Source organism: Contarinia nasturtii, unplaced genomic scaffold, assembly GCF_009176525.2.
Source record: "Contarinia nasturtii isolate CC-2019 unplaced genomic scaffold, AAFC_CNas_1.1 Cnas_scaffold_1240, whole genome shotgun sequence".
Taxonomy (NCBI): domain Eukaryota; kingdom Metazoa; phylum Arthropoda; class Insecta; order Diptera; family Cecidomyiidae; genus Contarinia; species Contarinia nasturtii.
The window spans coordinates 6,015,743-6,034,847 of NW_022198581.1; the positions used below are offsets into that span (position 1 = coordinate 6,015,743).

A 19,105-nucleotide genomic window follows, 5' to 3' on the forward strand; every position below is an offset into this window, starting at 1 on the left:
TCTCTCTCTCTCTCTCTCTCTCTCTCTCTCTCTCTCTCTCTCTCTCTGTGTGTGTGTGTGTGTACTTTGAGAATAATTTGAAATAATGAGTAATATAATTGAACAAATGTGCATCGTATGCGATATACATTCGCTCGAATAAATTGAAATGGGAATAATAGATTTTTATCAGAATACTCGCTTACCTTGCCAAGAGCCATCAGTGATAGGTCTGCCATCGTGACGATACCATACAACATCTGGTTTAGGTTGACCGGTAGCATCACAAATTAATCGAAGAAATTTATCCTCAACGATCACAATCGGTTTGTTTGAACCGCCTAAATGTTTAATATTGCAACGGAAAAATAAAAAAAAAATTGATATAAAATTCAAATTCCATAATCAAAGTATATATTGAAGTATCGACGACATCAGCATCAACCGCTTTACTTTAAAGTATTCGTCAGCATTGAATAATATCTACATAATTAATCATGGCTCGAAAAGAGCGAGCGATTGCAACTGATGGAGATTATATCATATGAAAAGGGAAAATATTTGATTCCATTTTGCCGTTATAAATCAAAGACCATAATGATATGTATGAGTCATTCGATCACGTTTTAAACATAAAATTCAAAAGATCTTCACTTCGGAGCCATTTCAAGTACTTCATTGTTATATCTATAATAATGCGAACACATTATGTACCCTTAAGTAATATTGAATAATATTTCACAGCCAGAACATATGTAGACTTGATGCTGATGTTACCATTATTTTTTTTCTCTCGACGCCATACATTTCAAACATCTTAAAATGAAGCAGCGTCGGCAAAATTTAAATCAAAGTATACATAGCAATCGTTTAAGCATCGAACAGAACATGTACTACATATTGAATATTTTTTTCTTAAAAAGTACATTTTTAACAAGTTTCTTTTTTTTTTTCGCATGCAGTTGGCAAAAATGCAGATATTGCTCTATATTTTTAAGATAAGAAAATTCCATTTATCGAGTAGTTTTATGGTACTTGCCTGCAATTGATGGTGGAATTAGTAGTTTTCCGACTTCCGTTGGTGGGATGTGCAATTTATCCGCGTCCAATCCATACTTGTATGCAACGATTCCCGGGAGGCCAGGAACTGTAAGAAATTAAAAAAAAAACAAAGATATTCAGTACAAATTTCAACAGAATTTAAATTATTCTCATCATAAATCGCATGTTCGTATATGTTTTTGTGTTTAAAATCAATAAATGTCTCAAATTTATGATAATGAGCAAGACATGGATATAAAACGTAGTCAATGTAAAATAAAATGTACACTTACTTCCATTTTGACCGGGTCGTCCGCTGCGTCCTGTTTGCAAGCATAGCCGAGATATAAGATTACAACAAAAGAATACAAAACAAAATACGGTCAGATCAGAATTTTAATAAAATTCACCGGATATAGTCATAATGAACGGTTTATGCGATGCAACGCATAATTATTATATGTGTATAGCATTATATTGGGTGTAATTATTTGCGTGAGCTTTTGATTTTGACCGTATTGTAAGCAAAGTGTACAATGTACATACCTCTCGGTCCAGTTAAACCTGCAACGATATCATGGAATTTTATCAAAACATGGCATGGAATGAATGTTGTACATAATTGCAAAAGGATAAGATGAAAAATAAAATAACATAACACCAAAATATCCAATAAGCATCACCGCCGCCGCCGCCGCCACCACCGTCCATCGGGTGGAAAAGAAAAAGCGAGATAGAAAATGTGCAAGAATGAAATGTGAAACATAAGAGCACAAAATGATGGAATTTAATTTAAATTATACGAGTTTCGAGACTAAAATGACTAAATAAGAAAAACCGTTGAAAAACCGTGCAGCTAATCCAATTAATCCATTTAGTTTATTTATGTATGAAAATAGATGATATTACACGAATTACTTTGTATGGTGAATGCAACAGTAGTCTAGTATCATTGGGCGATGACCGTTAAAGAATGGGCCAGTTGGCTTTCCAATTGAGGTAAGTATGGTCGTCGTTGACATCGTCGACGACAACTTCTTTCTTCTTTCATTCATCGACCCCTTTTTTATGTGTATGTGTGTTGCTTAATGTGATCAAGAGCACATCGCCCATTTCTGTATTAAATTAGATGTCCGAAGAGAGCGCATCAACTGCACTTTTCATTTAACTCTTGCACAATTTTGTGTGTTAATTCGTTTTTATTCGCAACGCTTTTCAATTCTGTTTGGCTAATATAAAAAGGTATTTCAACTGGTCGGTTGGAAAGCTTAAATGCGATGTCATAATTACAACTTGAACATTGGAAATAAATTTCGAAAAACTGGTGATTTTCAGCCAAAAGGAAGATTATAAAGATTTTCCTTTCATTATGCTAGTACAATGTATATACTGATGAAGGAACCGCACGAACCAAATGTGAATGCGATCAATACCTTTTGGAAAGATAAAAAAACAATTCATAAAATCAGGCGCCGGCAATGAATAAGCGGAAGAAAAAAGTGTTCAAGCAACTGGCTGCTGCATCATCATTTGGCATCATTTCGATACAGACCGGCCGACATTGATATATCACTTTGAATAATTCGTGTATACAGTTAATTATAGCATTTACGCGTTAAGTCAAACCGTGATGATGTACTGCTATACCCACATGCAACACTGTTCTGTTGCCCGTGCTCGTTTGATGCTGGTTTATATTTGATTCGCGTAAATATTTGCATACAAACACATACATATTATAAATAGCAACTGAGCGGCGCGATGTAAATCCATTAATTCAAATTGATTTTGAATTTTTCAACTTTGTACGTTTTGTGCTTAACAATTCATCGTGACTAGTTAAATGGTCATTTTTCAATCAATAAATCAATGAATTAAATATCAAAAACGTAGGAGGAGAGGACGGCATGAATGAATTTGCTGTAAACCATTTGGCGATGGGAATATTGTGAATTGATGAAGAGCAACCAGCGTGTGCACACACATCGTACAGGCCGCAGTATCCAAAATAAACACACAAACTGTGAATCCATTGACTGTGAACACGCGTTCATTTCCCGAAATGCAGCGCAACAATAGTCACAGCAGTGTTCCTGTGCTGTGAAACATTCGGCAATTATATTTAAACCATAATTCATGACAGAGCCGGATAAATGTAAATTAAACGGATAGCATGAGATATATATAATTATACAGGGTGGCGCATTTAATCGGGTTTTCCAGGGGGGTGGGAATTTTGAAAAACCCTTTGAGGGGTATGTTGGAGGTAAAAAATAGAAAATTTCTATCGGAGCAGAATTTTGAATTTTTCCCCAGGGGGGGTGGGGGTGCCCCCAATTTTGCAAAACTTCATCGGATCAAAAACTAATGTACTACAAAATTGTTCAGAATGACGAAAGAAATTTTTTAGGACCCCTGCCCTCCAAGTCCCCCCACCCCTTAAGGGGGTCGGGGGGTCAAAAACCCCCAAGATGTGATTTTTTTGACCTGAAACCCAAAAATTCGGAATCAGCATGAAAAATTACCTTAGAATCGATATTTTTCTCATCCACGTTTTTTCACAAATTTTGGACCAAAAAAGTGTAAAATCGACTTTGTAGATTGAGGGGTCGATTTTACACTTTTTTGGTACAAAATTTGTGAAAAAACGTAGATGAGAAAAATATCGATTCTAAGGTAATTTTTCATGCTGATTCTGAATTTTTGGGTTTCAGGTCAAAAAAATCACATCTTGGGGGTTTTTGACCCCCCGACCCCCTTAAGGGGTGGGGAGACTTGGAGGGCAGAGGTCCTAAAAAATTTCTCTCGTCATTCTGAACAATTTTGTAGTACTTTATTTTTTGATCCGATGAAGTTTTGCAAAATTGGGGGCACCCCCACCCCCCCCTGGGGAAAAATTCAAAATTCTGCTCCGATAGAAATTTTCTATTTTTTACCCCCAACATACCCCTCAAAGGGTTTTTCAAAATTCCCACCCCCCTGGAAAACCCGATTAAATGCGCCACCCTGTATATAATTATATATAGTCTCCTTCGAATTAAAATGGTGGGTGAAAAACCAAAAATTCCATTACGTTTTGAATGTGTGCGCTATTCTCGTGTGCCAGTACCGTGCAAAATTTGCCGTGCACATTGTGAACAATTGTAAACATTCATTAATTTATGATATTCGTTTCGTGTCGACTATTAATTTTGCAATTGGCCGCAAATAGTGTTTGACACACGAGCGATATCGTATCAACAAAACGAACTAGTCAGCAACTCTTATAAATCGAAATTGTTTTGTATATGTAGAATTTTTGAGCTAGTCCCCTGGCGAACTGAATACGAATAAATAAAATGTTTACTATTAGTTTGCATGGAATCCGATGCATTTAACGAAGACGCTTCATAAATTATTCCTTTAAATGAATTGTTGACAATGCAAATGAAGCTGGAGATGTGAAAAGGAAATGTGTGTGTTTCTCTGTGCGCATTGAATACTAGATGGAACATAAATATTTTTTTTTTTTCATATTATGTTGTTTTCACATTTTTTCTGTGCTGAATAAAAATCGGTTCGTTTTGTTTTTGGGAAGAATGAGGGGGAGAAAGATATTTGACTTAAAATTGTCGATGATGCAACAAACATAAACATTTACTTTTGCGATTGTTTATAGGAGATGCATTTATGAACGTATTGTATTTTTACGCCGTCCAAATCGGTCCAAATCAAATTTTAAGTAATAAATGAATGCGTTGAGCGCATTTCAAAATGAGCCGAAGAAAGCATCATAGATTTTACACAATTAATGTGGGCTTTTATGTTTTGCATGTGCTTTTGCAATGGATGTGAAATTGAGTCGCAGCGCAACGTAATTGCATTGGTTGCTTGTTTACGTATTATCGTTTAAATATTGTGTATTTTACTGTACATTTTGTGAATGAGGGAAGGAAATTCACAGTGCAAACAGTCGGCCATCGACCAGATTTTGCAAAGCATTTACATTTGCACAAATAAACATTGTGCACAGAATTTAAATCCCATTTTCGTCGCTGACATTTTTTTTGTCAATGCTGTTGTTGTTTTTTCTCTCTGTCCACACTCTCAGTCACTCCCTATCTTTGTATTAAATTGTATTGGGTGCACTGTGAAAATACTTTGCAACCCGCCAACATTGGGATTTAAGCAGAAGCATAACACAATATGGAAATATATACTACCTGCGACATTTAAGCGCACCAAAGCGATTATTTCGATTATTATTGTGTTGGCTTAAGCTAAAATGTATTCCAAAGTGGTGCTGGTATTTTTTCCATTTCTTGCTCGCCATTTCTCTTTGCTCTGTATATATCCAAAATGACTGTTAAAGCTTTGGCGCTACTTTTTTGGGGGAAAATTTATTGTCTACTAAAAATACTTGTTGGTTTTATTTTTATTCGTTCAATTTACATTGTATCACCGCAATAATGCTGCACTCTCGTCCAACAACAATTTCTCTCTCGTAAACAAAAATCGGCAAAATACTTTTTGAGTTTTCGGCAATCAACCCGGCCAAATTTTAATTCGTTTCGCATAGAATTGGTGTAAAAAGGTGTTTTTGTGTTTTTTTTATTTATTTGTTCGTTTCGTTCGGCATTCGAATATTTTGTATTTTCGATGTCTGGCCAAATACTGAGCCATTATTGAGCCATTTTTTCTTGTTATTTCCAATTTACAGTTCATTCGAAAATCGTGAATATAATCGAACAATACGTTTTAATACGATGGCAAAGCCGTTATGATTCGGCTGATGCCACTGCCGTCGCCGTCGCCACTGCTATTGTTGATGCTGCTGCAGGTGGATTGTCTGATGGCAAAATTATCGTTTGATATCAGAACGAGGCTCATGCGCATCATTCATCAATGTCAATTTAATTATGAGTCGTGGAAATTCATCCGTTAAATAGAGCTTTAAGTCATTTCGAAAACCCTTCATCATTCTCACTTTGCACTCGAAAATTCAACATTCTATCTCACATCGCTTTCTGACAGTTAATCGACAAGAGCATTTGCCATTTCTCATGCAAAATTAAAAACTCTCAATCTCTCTTCTCTCGATGGCTCCATTTCTCTCCGTTTTCATCTTTATGTTCTGTCGAAAGGTATATTATAAAAATGTTCGCCCCATTGAAATATATATATCGCTTATAAAGTCATTAACTATTTATATCAATATGCATTTTATAATGCAAATTGAACGGGACTTTTATTGTCATAATGCCAACAGATTTATTAGTTAATCCGACTTAAAATTTATATGACATTATATCAATACAATTCGCATGCAATTCATTTAAGATGAAAATGGAACGAGTAAAGTAGTGCGGATGAAAAAACGATGGATAAAAATGCAACTTTCTGTCTCATGCTGATGAAAACAAAGCGAATATTCATGAAAAAGTTTCTCGAATCAATGTTTTACATAGTTTTAATTCATGTAAACGAACTTTTGAAGACATACACGCAAAAAAAGGATAGACGATTGAAATCCATACCCCAGAGAAAAGTGCGACAAAAATAAATTTAAATCAATTCAAGAAACATTTTTATCATGCGCTTTGATGGTATAACAAATATATTTTCTGTATAAATCTCAGAATTTCATTTATTTTCTATGTTCATTTGTTCACTGTCTGTGTGAACAGTTGCTTGAGTTGAATGAGCAACAGAGCAAAACAAAATCTGTATCAAAACCGAGGATCGTATTTATAGTTATGACAAATAAATACATACGATTATAGTATCAATAGATATTGTTTTGCTAAGCACAAGCGAGTAAGCAGTGCACATAACATATATTCCTTGTGTCAATTGTCTTTGGATGCGCATCACATTTCAAGACAATATGTTCTGCTACTCAGTCGAACAATAGAAAATGTTCAATAAAAACTTCTTGAAGTTTGTAGTGTAGCACAAGAATATGAGGAGCAAGAAAATGGTGCACCGAGAAAAAGTACGAACAGAACATTATTGCATTTGTGTCGGATACATACAATATGACAATGTGGATGAAGAATATCGAACACAGAATGCCTTGTAATGCAATGTTGCAACACAATAAAGAATCGACGGGAAAATAGACACTGACATTTGCCTCGCAGGAGAGAGAGAGAGAGAGAAATGTTTGAACATATTGACAAATCTGCACACATTCATTCTAAACTTTTTTTTCCTCGCAGCAGTTCACATGTACAATATATACGGTACTTGTAATATTATACACCCGAAACACAGTACCGAACATGTTGTTATCGTGTAATCATTCAAACGATTTTCATTGCGGTGTATTCCATACATATATTTATCCTTGATATAAAAAGCAAATAAATTTTGTTCAAGGATAACAATACACGATCGTTCATGACAAAGCGGCGAGAAAAAAAAGAAGAAGAAAAATGAGTTGCATACAAGAGAACTTAAGAAGGCTTAACTTGTAAAATGGCCAGAAAACACGTTCAGCTCTTGCCTGCCCGAATTTTTATTCTTTAAATGTTATAAATAAATCCCAAACGACGGAAGAGAATATGTGAGATGCATATTGTGTATCCGAGATTCTAATTCAAATGTACTGCTGCATTACGGTATTTGTATGTGTGTTATTGTTCATACCGTTTGCAGTATGTCTATTGCGACGCGAGAATACGCCATGTGTATTCAAATTCTTTTATTTTAACGTGTTACAGAGAGAAAAAAAACTGCTCGATTCAGATTGTGCTTTGCTGGGCTTATTTTTTTTATAAAATTTTGCTAACCAGTCATGATTCCCTGTGGACTTGATGGCATCTCAATGGGGCGCGTTTTCTTTTTCTGTTGTTTGGTTACTGATTCCTTTGATTCACTTGTTTCATGTTTAATGGTGGTTGAGTTTTTAAGCATACATTCAAAATTAATCGTGTAACACGGTCACTTACTGGTTAGATGGTTTAATGCATTTTAATGTCGGCACTAAACATTATTACACTTAAGTACATTAAATCTTGAAATTGGAATTTTTCGTGTAAAAACCAAGGGAACTAGAGAAAAAAAAGAGAAGACATTCTGTTGATGTCAGCGCTTTTGTACAAATTTCGTTTTCGATCCTTTTTTGCATGTGGCATTGGGCTCAGTTTGTTTCATGGCAATATTTCGAATCTGGATTTATTTTCACTCGTTTTTTTTTTCCTTATTGTTTTCTACCTTACTCTTTCGATCGCCATTTCAATGTGATTCGATTGAATCACGTTCATGACGAGCAAGCATATGTGTGGGCCTTCGTATCGCAGACATACTGACAGAAAAAAGTAGGCAATTTTTACGAATGCCCAAGCACATTGACGAGTACACTGAATTTATTGCGAATTACAAGTTTGGTTAGTGGCATGTTTTCGTAAAGCCCGGTGAATACGATGATCTTTTGTCATGTTTATTTTATAGCAACGAACATAAAATAAGCTTGACTTTCCGATGTAATTCTGTTTATTTATATATGTTTTTTTTTCCTGGTTTTGTTTGCAAATCGTATCGTTTGTTGCCAATGATACACACAACATTTATCCTGTATCTTCGCTCTTTATTTTTCGTCCCTCCGTATAACGTGCACCCATTGGCAACCAAAGTCATCGTCTTTTATGTGCGCGGGTGTAAATGATTGCAATGTATATTTACAAATGGAAAACAAATCGGTTAAATCGAAAATCAATATTGCGTATACATCGAATTAGCCATGTGACCAATATAATTTCAACGTGATTGATTCACATCTAGTGTCTACAGACACATTTATTGTATACTATATCGGAAAACATTCGAATGAACACTTGCAAATATATGAAGAAAATCGACGCATTTCGTTGTCCATATTTGTTACGATGTGAGGGAGTGAAGACATTAAGTATTTATCGAAGAAAAACCAATTGTAATCTCTTTTACACAAACATTGAGCAATTCAAATAAATAGACACACTGTCGGCACCGCCGATACAGTCAGTTCGTTACCGATTATGCTCTTGGGTTAATTAATGTTTTCGAAATAATGAAGTACACGCGTTCAAATAACATCAATAAAAAAAAGTAACCCGAAAAAAATGCCGCAATAAAATCTACCGATTTCATCAGCTTTTCATCCTTTGCGCTCGTATGTCTGTGTGTATCTATAAAATTCCAATTCAGCAAATCAAATTCCGATTGCACATTTAAAGTCAATTAAAAATACAGATATTATGTTGAATTTATGCACGAGTAGCTTGTGCTGACCCAGCACCATCATAACGTTTTGCACATGCTGTATTCACGTTGTTTTCAGTTTTGTTCTCGAATTTATTCCGAACGAAAGCATCAAAGGCAGCCAACACTGTACATTTTACATGCTGACTCTGAATTCTTTTGACAACCCCAGTGCCTTGTGCGTGTATTTGTTATTTGCATGGAAATTATGTTAAAATTTATTCGCCGAATAAAACAAGTTGAAATTAGGTTCGTGCCTTGTTCAATTTGGTAACTCTATGTCAAGTAAATATTCTAATAAGCATAATAAATAAAATGACCATCATACATGCGTACGGTTGGGAGAGTCCATCTGCCCATCAAAGTACCCTAATTCTTGGGAGTACTTTGAAGATTTAAGGAGATTATCAGAGTTTACTCGGCCCCTGTGCCTAAATATGATGAACATCGAAATATTTCCTCCTCAACAATAACCTTTTTGTTTACGCCTTTCGCTTATTTCAACAAGCTAATGATGATAATAATTGTATTTGCAAGGATTACACACAGCACATTTTTTTTTGCTTTCTCTTTTACTTTCTCATTACCTTACCCCAGTTTCAATGTTGTATGCTGTTGATTTTAAATTAGCCGTAATTTTCGTACTTATTTCAATTGCCCTGAACCTATCACCTTTCATCCATTTTATTGCCTCTAAAAATTTCGCGTTGAATCGCTATTAATAGGATGCTAGATAAAAATTTCAATAATATGCAAGCTAATAATGCATTTTACAAGTGAGCAGCGATGCGCTCGTACTAATCGGCGCTAAGAAATGCATTTGTAATAAACAAACAAACATTTATCATGTTTATGTAATGTATTGTGCGATATTTTGGTGTCGTTGGAATGATTATTATGTAGCAATTTAGTAAAGATTATAACTTACCGCGTTCACCAACTGTACCGGGTGGCCCCTGGGGTCCAGGCAATCCTTCCTTACCTAAAAAAGAAGAATACACCACATCATTATCGTAAACAAGTAATAAAGTTAAAAGAAACAACAAAAGTTTTTAATGAATTTATATGAATTATGATGGAACATTTTTTTCCCTCTTGGTTCTTTCCATTGAGATTAAATCCTAGCCATTCTTAAAGTTGAATAAATTCCAAAAGAACAATAACACAACCAGTCATTGTATTGCTGAAATTGCACAAATGATCGGCTTCATGTTTGTATCACAGTATATGCATTCAAAACGCAATAACAAAACACAACAATATGACCGGCGCATTTCTGTTCTCTCTATCAAAATGTGAATGGTCGATGGATTATCCGCCTTTACCGCCTGTATTGTGACACATACGTCACAAGAAATTTCACAGATAATAGAAATGAAAATATTCAACATTCCATTTTTCTTCTACGCTGTCGTTTGTTTTGTAAATGCATTAGCATGTGTTGGGTTCATTCCAAATGTCATTTACATTTTGATGAGATTCTTTTCACAGTCACTCAAAATCGTAAAACAAAAACGGATCGAAATGAAGGAGAGACGCAGAGATGGAGATGCAGACAGGCACAGGCAAATAGAAAGATAAAATAAAAAAAAACGATCGAAGAGCCAACGTAAATCCAAAATACATTCTCTCTTGCTGAAGAGATAAAACTGCTGTGTGTCAATATTACTTCACAAATACTTGAAAATTTAATAAATTCGTTTGTGTTTTATACTCATCGACGCGGTGTATGTGTTAATTCTTCGGGTCACCGTATTGCATTATCCGATAATCTTTTACACTTTGAGAAAAAAAGGGATTTCGAAACAATGGTGGCGTGGTACACAAGTGATAGAAGATGCTTTGTTGCGTTTGTGTCACACCGAATGTTTTATGACCAAAGGCCCAGAAATACCTTTTTTAAATCGGACACGTATCACATCGATTGTTCGCCACTAATCCAAGCATCTGGATTTAATTTTACTTTAATTTTTTTATATCGTACTTGTTTTGAAATCATTCTGTTGAGTTTTTTTTTTAACGAATATCTCATCGTTTTTATCGAGATCAAACGCATTGCAGATATTCAACGTGGAAAATGAATTCAAAGTTTTTTTTTCATTTCTGATCCAAAAGTAAAAAAAGAGACACGAATCTCATGTTACGTTTAATTGCTTACGAATCTTTATGTTTCATGATTTTTTTTTGGTTTTTACATAAGCAAGATTTTTCAGCTTTCTTCCAACCGACAACATCGAAACAAATGGAAAAAAATGAGTTTTACGCCAAAAATTGATCCCGGCACGCTGTGATAATATTAACGAAAACTTTGTTAACTTCCGAATAACGGCAAAAAGAATTGTTTTTTGGGGGGAGGAGGAGGAAACATGCTCGAAAAATGTGTGTTTTGAATGACATACGCATATATTCTATTCAACCAAAAAAAGTTTGTCTAGTCGTTGTCAAAACTTCCGATGGTACCAAATAATGATGCGAGAATATTAGAGACCGAACACAAGTAAGAAGAAAACGTGGAGCGAGAAGAAACGGAAGCAAGTATAAAAAAACTTTATCAACACACTGTCATGATATATACGCACGACTTTGCCGCTTGTTAGCGTCTTCATTTGCTAAATGTTCACATTTTTTTTGTTGTTGTTGAGAAATGTAATAATATCGTGACCCAAGATCATTATGCGTATTCGCGGTATAATGTGTATGGGGGAAACGGCCCATCAAAAGCTCTTAAAAGGCTCTTAACAGCGGTAATAACGATATCCGATAAACAATATCGCATCTCACACACACAAAATGCGCTTGATATAAATAGTCTAATGACAATAAATAATTCTTAATTGAATATTGATAATACGCGAACTTTTGTTCTCCATTAGGCGTGAAACATTTTATTTTTATGCCTCGCTTCTGCTGCTGCTGTTGCTGATTTCACCATCATCGTTTCACCCCTGTTATATAAAACCTAATCTAATAAAATAATAATAAATAAATAAATTTCAACATTCGGTCAACGAAGCGAATTGACGACGAAAACAATGTGCTTCTTTCCACACTTTTTTTTGTGTGGAGAAAAATCGGCACGAGCCTATCATTTTATTACAAAATATAGATTCTGTCCACTGCTGTGTTTGTCACCATTTTCGGTCGAAAGAGAAAAAAAAACAAACAAACATTACATCGACAAATTGAGTGAGACACCGCAATGCGAAACACATCACTGAATTAAATCGGCAATATCAATAATAATAAATGCTTCGAAGCGCAGAAGATACGGTCTGATCGATTCGATAACAGTTATATACATTAGACAATTTTCCGTTCCATCCAGTGTAAAACGATAAGATAACATTCCGAAATATATATTCATGATATCCGTACAATCAAAACGAAACCATTTCACTTCACTTGCTCATCCAATTTTAGCATCGGGATACAATTTCCGTGATTCAATTTTAATTACAATTGCATATATGCAATTTCAATTTTGAATTCTAAATTGATGGGATTTGGTTTTACAGGAAAACAACTTTCGTATATGTATAACGTCTATCTCTAACCGGAAAATTTACCATTTAGAAAATGTGTTTTGTGCGTGTGGTTTGCGCGTATGTTCGTTTGTGTTTATATTGAGAAAAGTGCTTCTAATCGAAAAATGGGCCAACCATGTCAAGAGATTCAATGAATTGTTATTGCTTTTTCGGAATTTAATTTATTTATGTGTACGCAGTGCTGATTGTATATACAAAATTCGATAAAACTCAATGTTGTTTTTTTATTCATTGAAATTGTCATATTGAACAAAAGCACACTTACCATCTTTTCCGTCGATGCCATTTATTCCATTTGCACCTGTAACAAAACAAACAGTCAAAATGTTATGCTGAAAACAAGAGGAGCGAATACATGACAGAGGAGAAATTTATAATCACTAATTCAATAACATTCATATTTTTGCAAATTCAAATCAATAAATAACACCATTGGTTTCCTAAAGAACTCAATTCAAATCATTTTCAGCAGAACATTCAATTTTCATATTTGATTTGTTATGGCGAAAACTATTCTCCACACTATATTAGATACACGTTGTGTTTGCACATGATAAATCGAGAATTGTTTCAAACAAAAGCACAATTTTCCACCTGGTATTCCATCTTTTCCCGGTATTCCATCAGCTCCAGCTCTTCCTGAAAAAAGAAATGTACAAATTACAGAATTACATAGAATAAGTTTAATTCCAAATCATTATTATCTAGATTATTTATGGATGAAAATGGAAATTAATTGGAATAATTCGAATTTTGTTTCAATTTTCCCAAACGAGTGTCAATCAAAATAATGGCGAGAGTAAAAATAATTTTTGTTTTCATTTAATGTAATGTGTTAAAAATCGAGTTAAAATAGTAGAAAAAGATAAATAGCACAAACCTGGCACACCATCTAAACCAGGTTCACCCGGAATTCCATCACGACCATCCAAACCTTAAGGTATGATTGTAAATCAAATGTAGTGGCATTTTCTCATTAAATCAATTAATTTAAATTCGTTAACGTTAATTAATAAATGGAAAAAAATGCTCGTTCACGGAAAAGTAAATTACCTGGGCTTCCTGGCATGCTAATGAGTAAATGTCGAAATGAAAAATGTACATAATGAATTTTATCAACACAATCAATATAAATTGAATAGTCATTGTCATACTTACCCTTTGGGACCTCTCGGACCCTACAAAAAAAAACCATTTTCGTACATTATTATATTTTAATATTATAAAAATAATTATATTCGCTTACAATGGGACCTTCCCGACCGGGAGGGCCGGGCATTCCAATATCGCCTCGATAACCTGAAAAGTGATGCATTTTTTTACATTTTAAATGCCGAAAAACTCATTTGGTCTATAAGCTAATTAAAATTCAACAACTTACCTTTGGCACCATGGTGCCCAGGTGAACCGGCTGCAAAATTAAAGTTGTGAATACAAATTGAATATTAAGTAAGTTGGAAAAAAAATAACAATAAAAATATCATTAATATTTACGTGGTCCAGGGGGGCAGTATTCTTTCGTGGCGCTACAAAATCCGGATATCGCTTCATACTAAAAAAAAGCAATAATGAAGAAACAAAATCAACACAATCAAATTAACTGGAGCTTTTTGTTAATTATGTGAGAAATTACAACAAATACAGCATACAAAATCATTTCATAAACTGGATTAATTTTTTCCCTTTCAATTTCGGTTTTATTATTCCTTTTTTTTCGCTTGAATTTTTTTTAATGGTACAATTCCAAAGAACTTGTATTGAAAGCATACATTCCACACAATGTACACATCGTATTCGCATTGATGTGGAGCATCATTTCATTTGCGTGTATTGTTTTTATTGTCCTTCATTTAATTATACTTATCGCTATAAATTTTTAAGCCAGAATGTATTCGGAGAGTTTCTACAATGGTGGTGGCGACAAACGTTTCAATTAAAACGAAAACACAATTTTTACCTCACGCTCTTATACAAAATGAAAAAAAAAATACACATAAGTGTACGGAAAAATGTGCCAATATCATTAATTGCATTCAACATCATAAAAATTTATCGATTTTCGTGTTGTAGTACATTGTTGCCGCGTGTTGTTGTTCTTTAATGAGTCTCGATTGTGATAAAAAATAAAAACAACATAAATTAGATCAAACAATAAAAGTCATCGGCACACAGAAATTTGTCGATTTAACTTTTCTCTTGTCACACAAAATTTCATAACGACTAGCGTGGTTTAAACGATTTTTGTATGATACATGAATTTGATGAATAATCACAGTGAAAAGAATTGCTTAAAATGCTAAAATATAAATATGGTTTCCATTTTGTTCCGGAGTATTCAAATTGAAATTTATTTCAATTAAGATATAATACCCTCGAGGTCACACCAGTTTGTTTACTTGCAAAAATAAAACTTTACACTGGCATTAATGAAAACATTTATGTGATGCCATCTAAGCATTTGGTGATATGCTGAGTGCAAGTGGTTATGCTCTGATGAGCTAAGTTTGATATGCGAATCCAGACGTTGGATTAGCTCTTTTTGCTGCCTAAGGTACAATTCAGAATAACAACCATACGTATGTTGTGCACTGACCCCCCCCCTCCCCTCCGTATTTATATATTAGTTATTGAAAAGTCAAGTGGAAAAACTTTGCTATTTATTTTAGTTGAATGTTCAAGAAGCGTATTAATAATGATATTTCATGCACATCCATGCAATTTGTACTCTTTTTATCGATGAACGGATTTGTATTCGAAATTGGAAACTAGATATATTAAATTTCAGATTGAATAAAACAAATAAGTTAACTAGCGAACTATTTTACTCTAGGAATCATGACAGCATGTAAGATTCATCGAATCAAATCTCTGAAATGAGGTTTATCATTTTCAAAAGTTGGTGTATAATGTTGGTTTCTGGTGAAAATCGGAAGGAAATGTTGCTATAATTACTTGAAAATCTACCATCCTGTATTTAGGGCTTTTGAATAGAATAAGTCTGTTGCGTTGTGTGGTGTGTGTGCATGCGTGTAGTTCAACTGTGTTGGCGGATACAATTTAATGCGAGAACGGTCTATGTGGTGAAATGGGATTTAGTTAGATGAATGCTGTGATGGATATAGATATGTGTACGCAACAAAAACACATTAAAAACACGACCGTGAACGAAGTAAAAAAAAGTGAACACAAGAATGACAACAATTACCACATTCGATGTGTTTTTACACTTTTGCGCAATTCTCCATCCGGTGCGCACACACGCACACACACACCAGCGATATAAAAAGAATAAGCAAACAAAAAAGAGTGAGAATGAGATGATAGAAGAAAAAAAAAGAAGTGGCAAAGAATACATTGGTACTATTTGCACGATTTCGAGACCGAGATAAATGAGCGAACAATGCTTGGCTGCTTCTTTCGCCGGTACACTTTTACAATGTTGTACAAGTGTATGGTACCAATTGGTTTGGTGTGGCAGCATGCACCTATGATGAGTGCAAGACTTCTGGAATGGAGCAGGCAAAAGCCAGAGATTCATTTCAAATGATTGTGCTAATGCCATTTTTATACATTTACTGAACTTTATGTCGCATTACAAACGCCAACCAATTCACATATCTCAACTTCCATTCGTAGATTTTTGGTTTAAATGCGAAGTATGTACATTAAATATAAGTGCAAGAGCTCTTTGCTCATATAGATGTCTTGGCCATGCATGGCATGGACCAGAGAAAATTTTTTAGGAAGATTTCGTTTTCAATTTTCTTAAAATCAGCATCGCGTTTTACATTTCTCACATTCATGTCTAACAACCATAACAGTTAAACAATCAACGGTGTATCATCAACGGTACTGCATTTCATTCACTGTTTATGCTCGACATTTGCATAGATAAAAGAGAAATAGAAACCAACACATATCTTTTACTTGCAAACAGGCAGTCACACACATAGCCCTCGGATGTGAAGTGAACAAAGTGCCAGGGTGCTTTGTATCTCAAACAAACAGTGAATTGGGTTCGTTTGTATGTGTGTGTGTGTGTGTCATATAGATCGGGCGCTCGATGTAGAAAAGTTCATCTACAACCGCTCTTGTTTTGAAAGCTTTTGCATCGTGTTGCACCGATATTGTGTGAGAATACAAAGCAACAAAACATCAACATGCACAGGCACACAGTATACAATAACAAAATGCACGTTGGTTTGCAATGTGTAACCCAACATTGTATTTGACAACAATATATATTATATGCATTCAACATTATACTGTTTTCTGACAAAGTGTGTGTGAGTGTGTTTGTGCTATTGCCTCTTTACTCTCAAGCTGACATCTCATCCTTAACAAATTGCATGCACATTTAGTATTTTCAATTTCGTTTGCCACACACTGTCGATAATCGAAAATTACTCTACACATTTTTCTCCATATTGGTAATTCATTTCATTTCTTCGGTTTCCTTTCCATTTCAGCCCATTCAGCATACATTTAATGAATTGATATCGACGTTAGGACTCCATTATCGTCACTATGTACACCGTTCAACTGTGTAAATTGTCACCGCAATTGCATGCTGTGACTATATGTCCCTTTACCGATTGTTCATTTATTGATGCATCAATCACGCGTTGCACTGTGATTGTGAGTTTGAAAATAAACTGGCTGTAAGTAGAATTGTCAATTCACGAGCGCCATCATCTCAAATAGACTCAATTGAATGTATTTCAACAACTCATTTTGGAACTAATCACCGTGCCAACTTTTGAAATTTGTTGATATAGCCGCCCGATGGAGTCCGAAATGAGTACTTGTACATCAACAAGCGATTCTTTCTTTGTCTATAGATTTTATGTCTTATTTGTCTATCTTTTCTTGTGTCTGCATCAAGTATGATTCATTCTGTACAAACCGTATTGTTTGAATGAAAAAATTCCATACCAAATGCATTTACCAATATAACTTAAAAGCCATAAAGTTATTGAAGAAATGTCTTTTTGTCAAAACTAAATAACTTGATTATTGAATGGTATCCAGATATCTCTCAAACGTAAATGGAACTTTTCATCTGAAAATAGTGTATTAAATGTAAGGAAAATGATAGAATTCCTTTAGTAAATTACATCGGATTCCATTCCGATTGAATGACGATGTCACCCATATGCGAATGAAAGTATCTCCATCCCCCCTTCTCCGCCTCTATGTATGCTCTGAACATTTAGCCTAGTTGAAAATCGTAATATATTTATGAAGTTTCAACTTTGTTTTCCACTATGTCAAAACAAACAAAATGAACTTGGTTACTCTTTTAAAGAATTCAATTTGCTTGAGTATACGGTGCATAGAATGAATCGAAACCGTTTTACCAATAATATACACACATACCAACATAATATATGTACATCACATGTTACATCAAACATTTTCTTCGACCCAGTTTGTGTGTGTGATGATTTTTTTTTTTTTGTTAAGCAAGTGAAGAGTTCACATATCTTTGGGTGAATGTGATTCTCATTACGTGAAATATAGTCCGTGAAATCTGATGACTTGATGAAATTCTTACACCATTGAATATTCAGTTAATTTGAGCTCCGTTCTTTTTGTATTTGGTGCCAGAATTCAAAGTTATCTTAATTTTAAACGACAGTTTTCTCATGAAAGTGAAAAAAACAAAATACGAATATGTACAATTTGCATAACAGAGTTGTCAACAAAACCTTCGTTCAGCTTGATGAAAATAACAACATCCAAATATGAATAAATTTTTGTGACACGTTTCAGGTGAAAATGCAAAAATACGACACAACTAAACGAAAGTGGTGAGTTTGATATGCTTGATACATGTGGGCTTTAATAAATACTATAGAACTGCAACCAAAATCAGTTTGTTTCGAAAATATTTTTCGATTATTCAAGCGTTTAATTCCGAGAATCATGTTAGTTCATTCCAACTGAACGAAAAGGTTTGTTAACAACTCTGTCGATTGAAGGAGAAAAACAGCAACAACCAAATATGCTGTGAAAAAAAGAAATGATCGTGCTTAACACCGGCACATTATGCTACGTACTTACAAATTCAAGTATGCGACTTTTATGAGTGAAAGTGAAATGGGCCACTTTTCAATCTTCATCATACATACATTGCATATAAAATGCTCATACGATTATTTATTTATATATGAAATTAATTAAATATTTATATTGACATTGAGATTGATGTCTCGCTCTTTCTCTCATGTGTGCCTCCATATATCTCTCCTTCTCTCTCTCTCTCTCTCTCTCTCTCTCTCTCTCAAATTCAAACAAATAAACATTCACACCGA

General features: G+C 34.4%; 1 protein-coding gene across 5 annotated transcripts in view; it reads right to left on the reverse strand.

Annotated features, from left to right (window-relative positions):
• Positions 1-19,105, reverse strand: part of LOC116345246 — a 47,197-nt gene that overhangs the window by 8,644 nt on the left and 19,448 nt on the right. For all 5 annotated transcript variants that reach the window (XM_031774465.1, XM_031774468.1, XM_031774467.1 and 2 more), the window contains exons 5-17: positions 14,283-14,340; positions 14,170-14,199; positions 14,035-14,087; positions 13,947-13,966; positions 13,842-13,858; positions 13,669-13,722; positions 13,383-13,427; positions 13,054-13,089; positions 10,172-10,225; positions 1,567-1,584; positions 1,314-1,343; positions 1,019-1,126; positions 186-320 (exon numbers count right to left, since the gene is read on the reverse strand). In XM_031774465.1, coding sequence (XP_031630325.1) covers positions 186-320; positions 1,019-1,126; positions 1,314-1,343; positions 1,567-1,584; positions 10,172-10,225; positions 13,054-13,089; positions 13,383-13,427; positions 13,669-13,722; positions 13,842-13,858; positions 13,947-13,966; positions 14,035-14,087; positions 14,170-14,199; positions 14,283-14,340 — 658 coding nt within the window. The remainder of the gene's footprint in view (positions 1-185; positions 321-1,018; positions 1,127-1,313; positions 1,344-1,566; positions 1,585-10,171; positions 10,226-13,053; positions 13,090-13,382; positions 13,428-13,668; positions 13,723-13,841; positions 13,859-13,946; positions 13,967-14,034; positions 14,088-14,169; positions 14,200-14,282; positions 14,341-19,105) is intronic.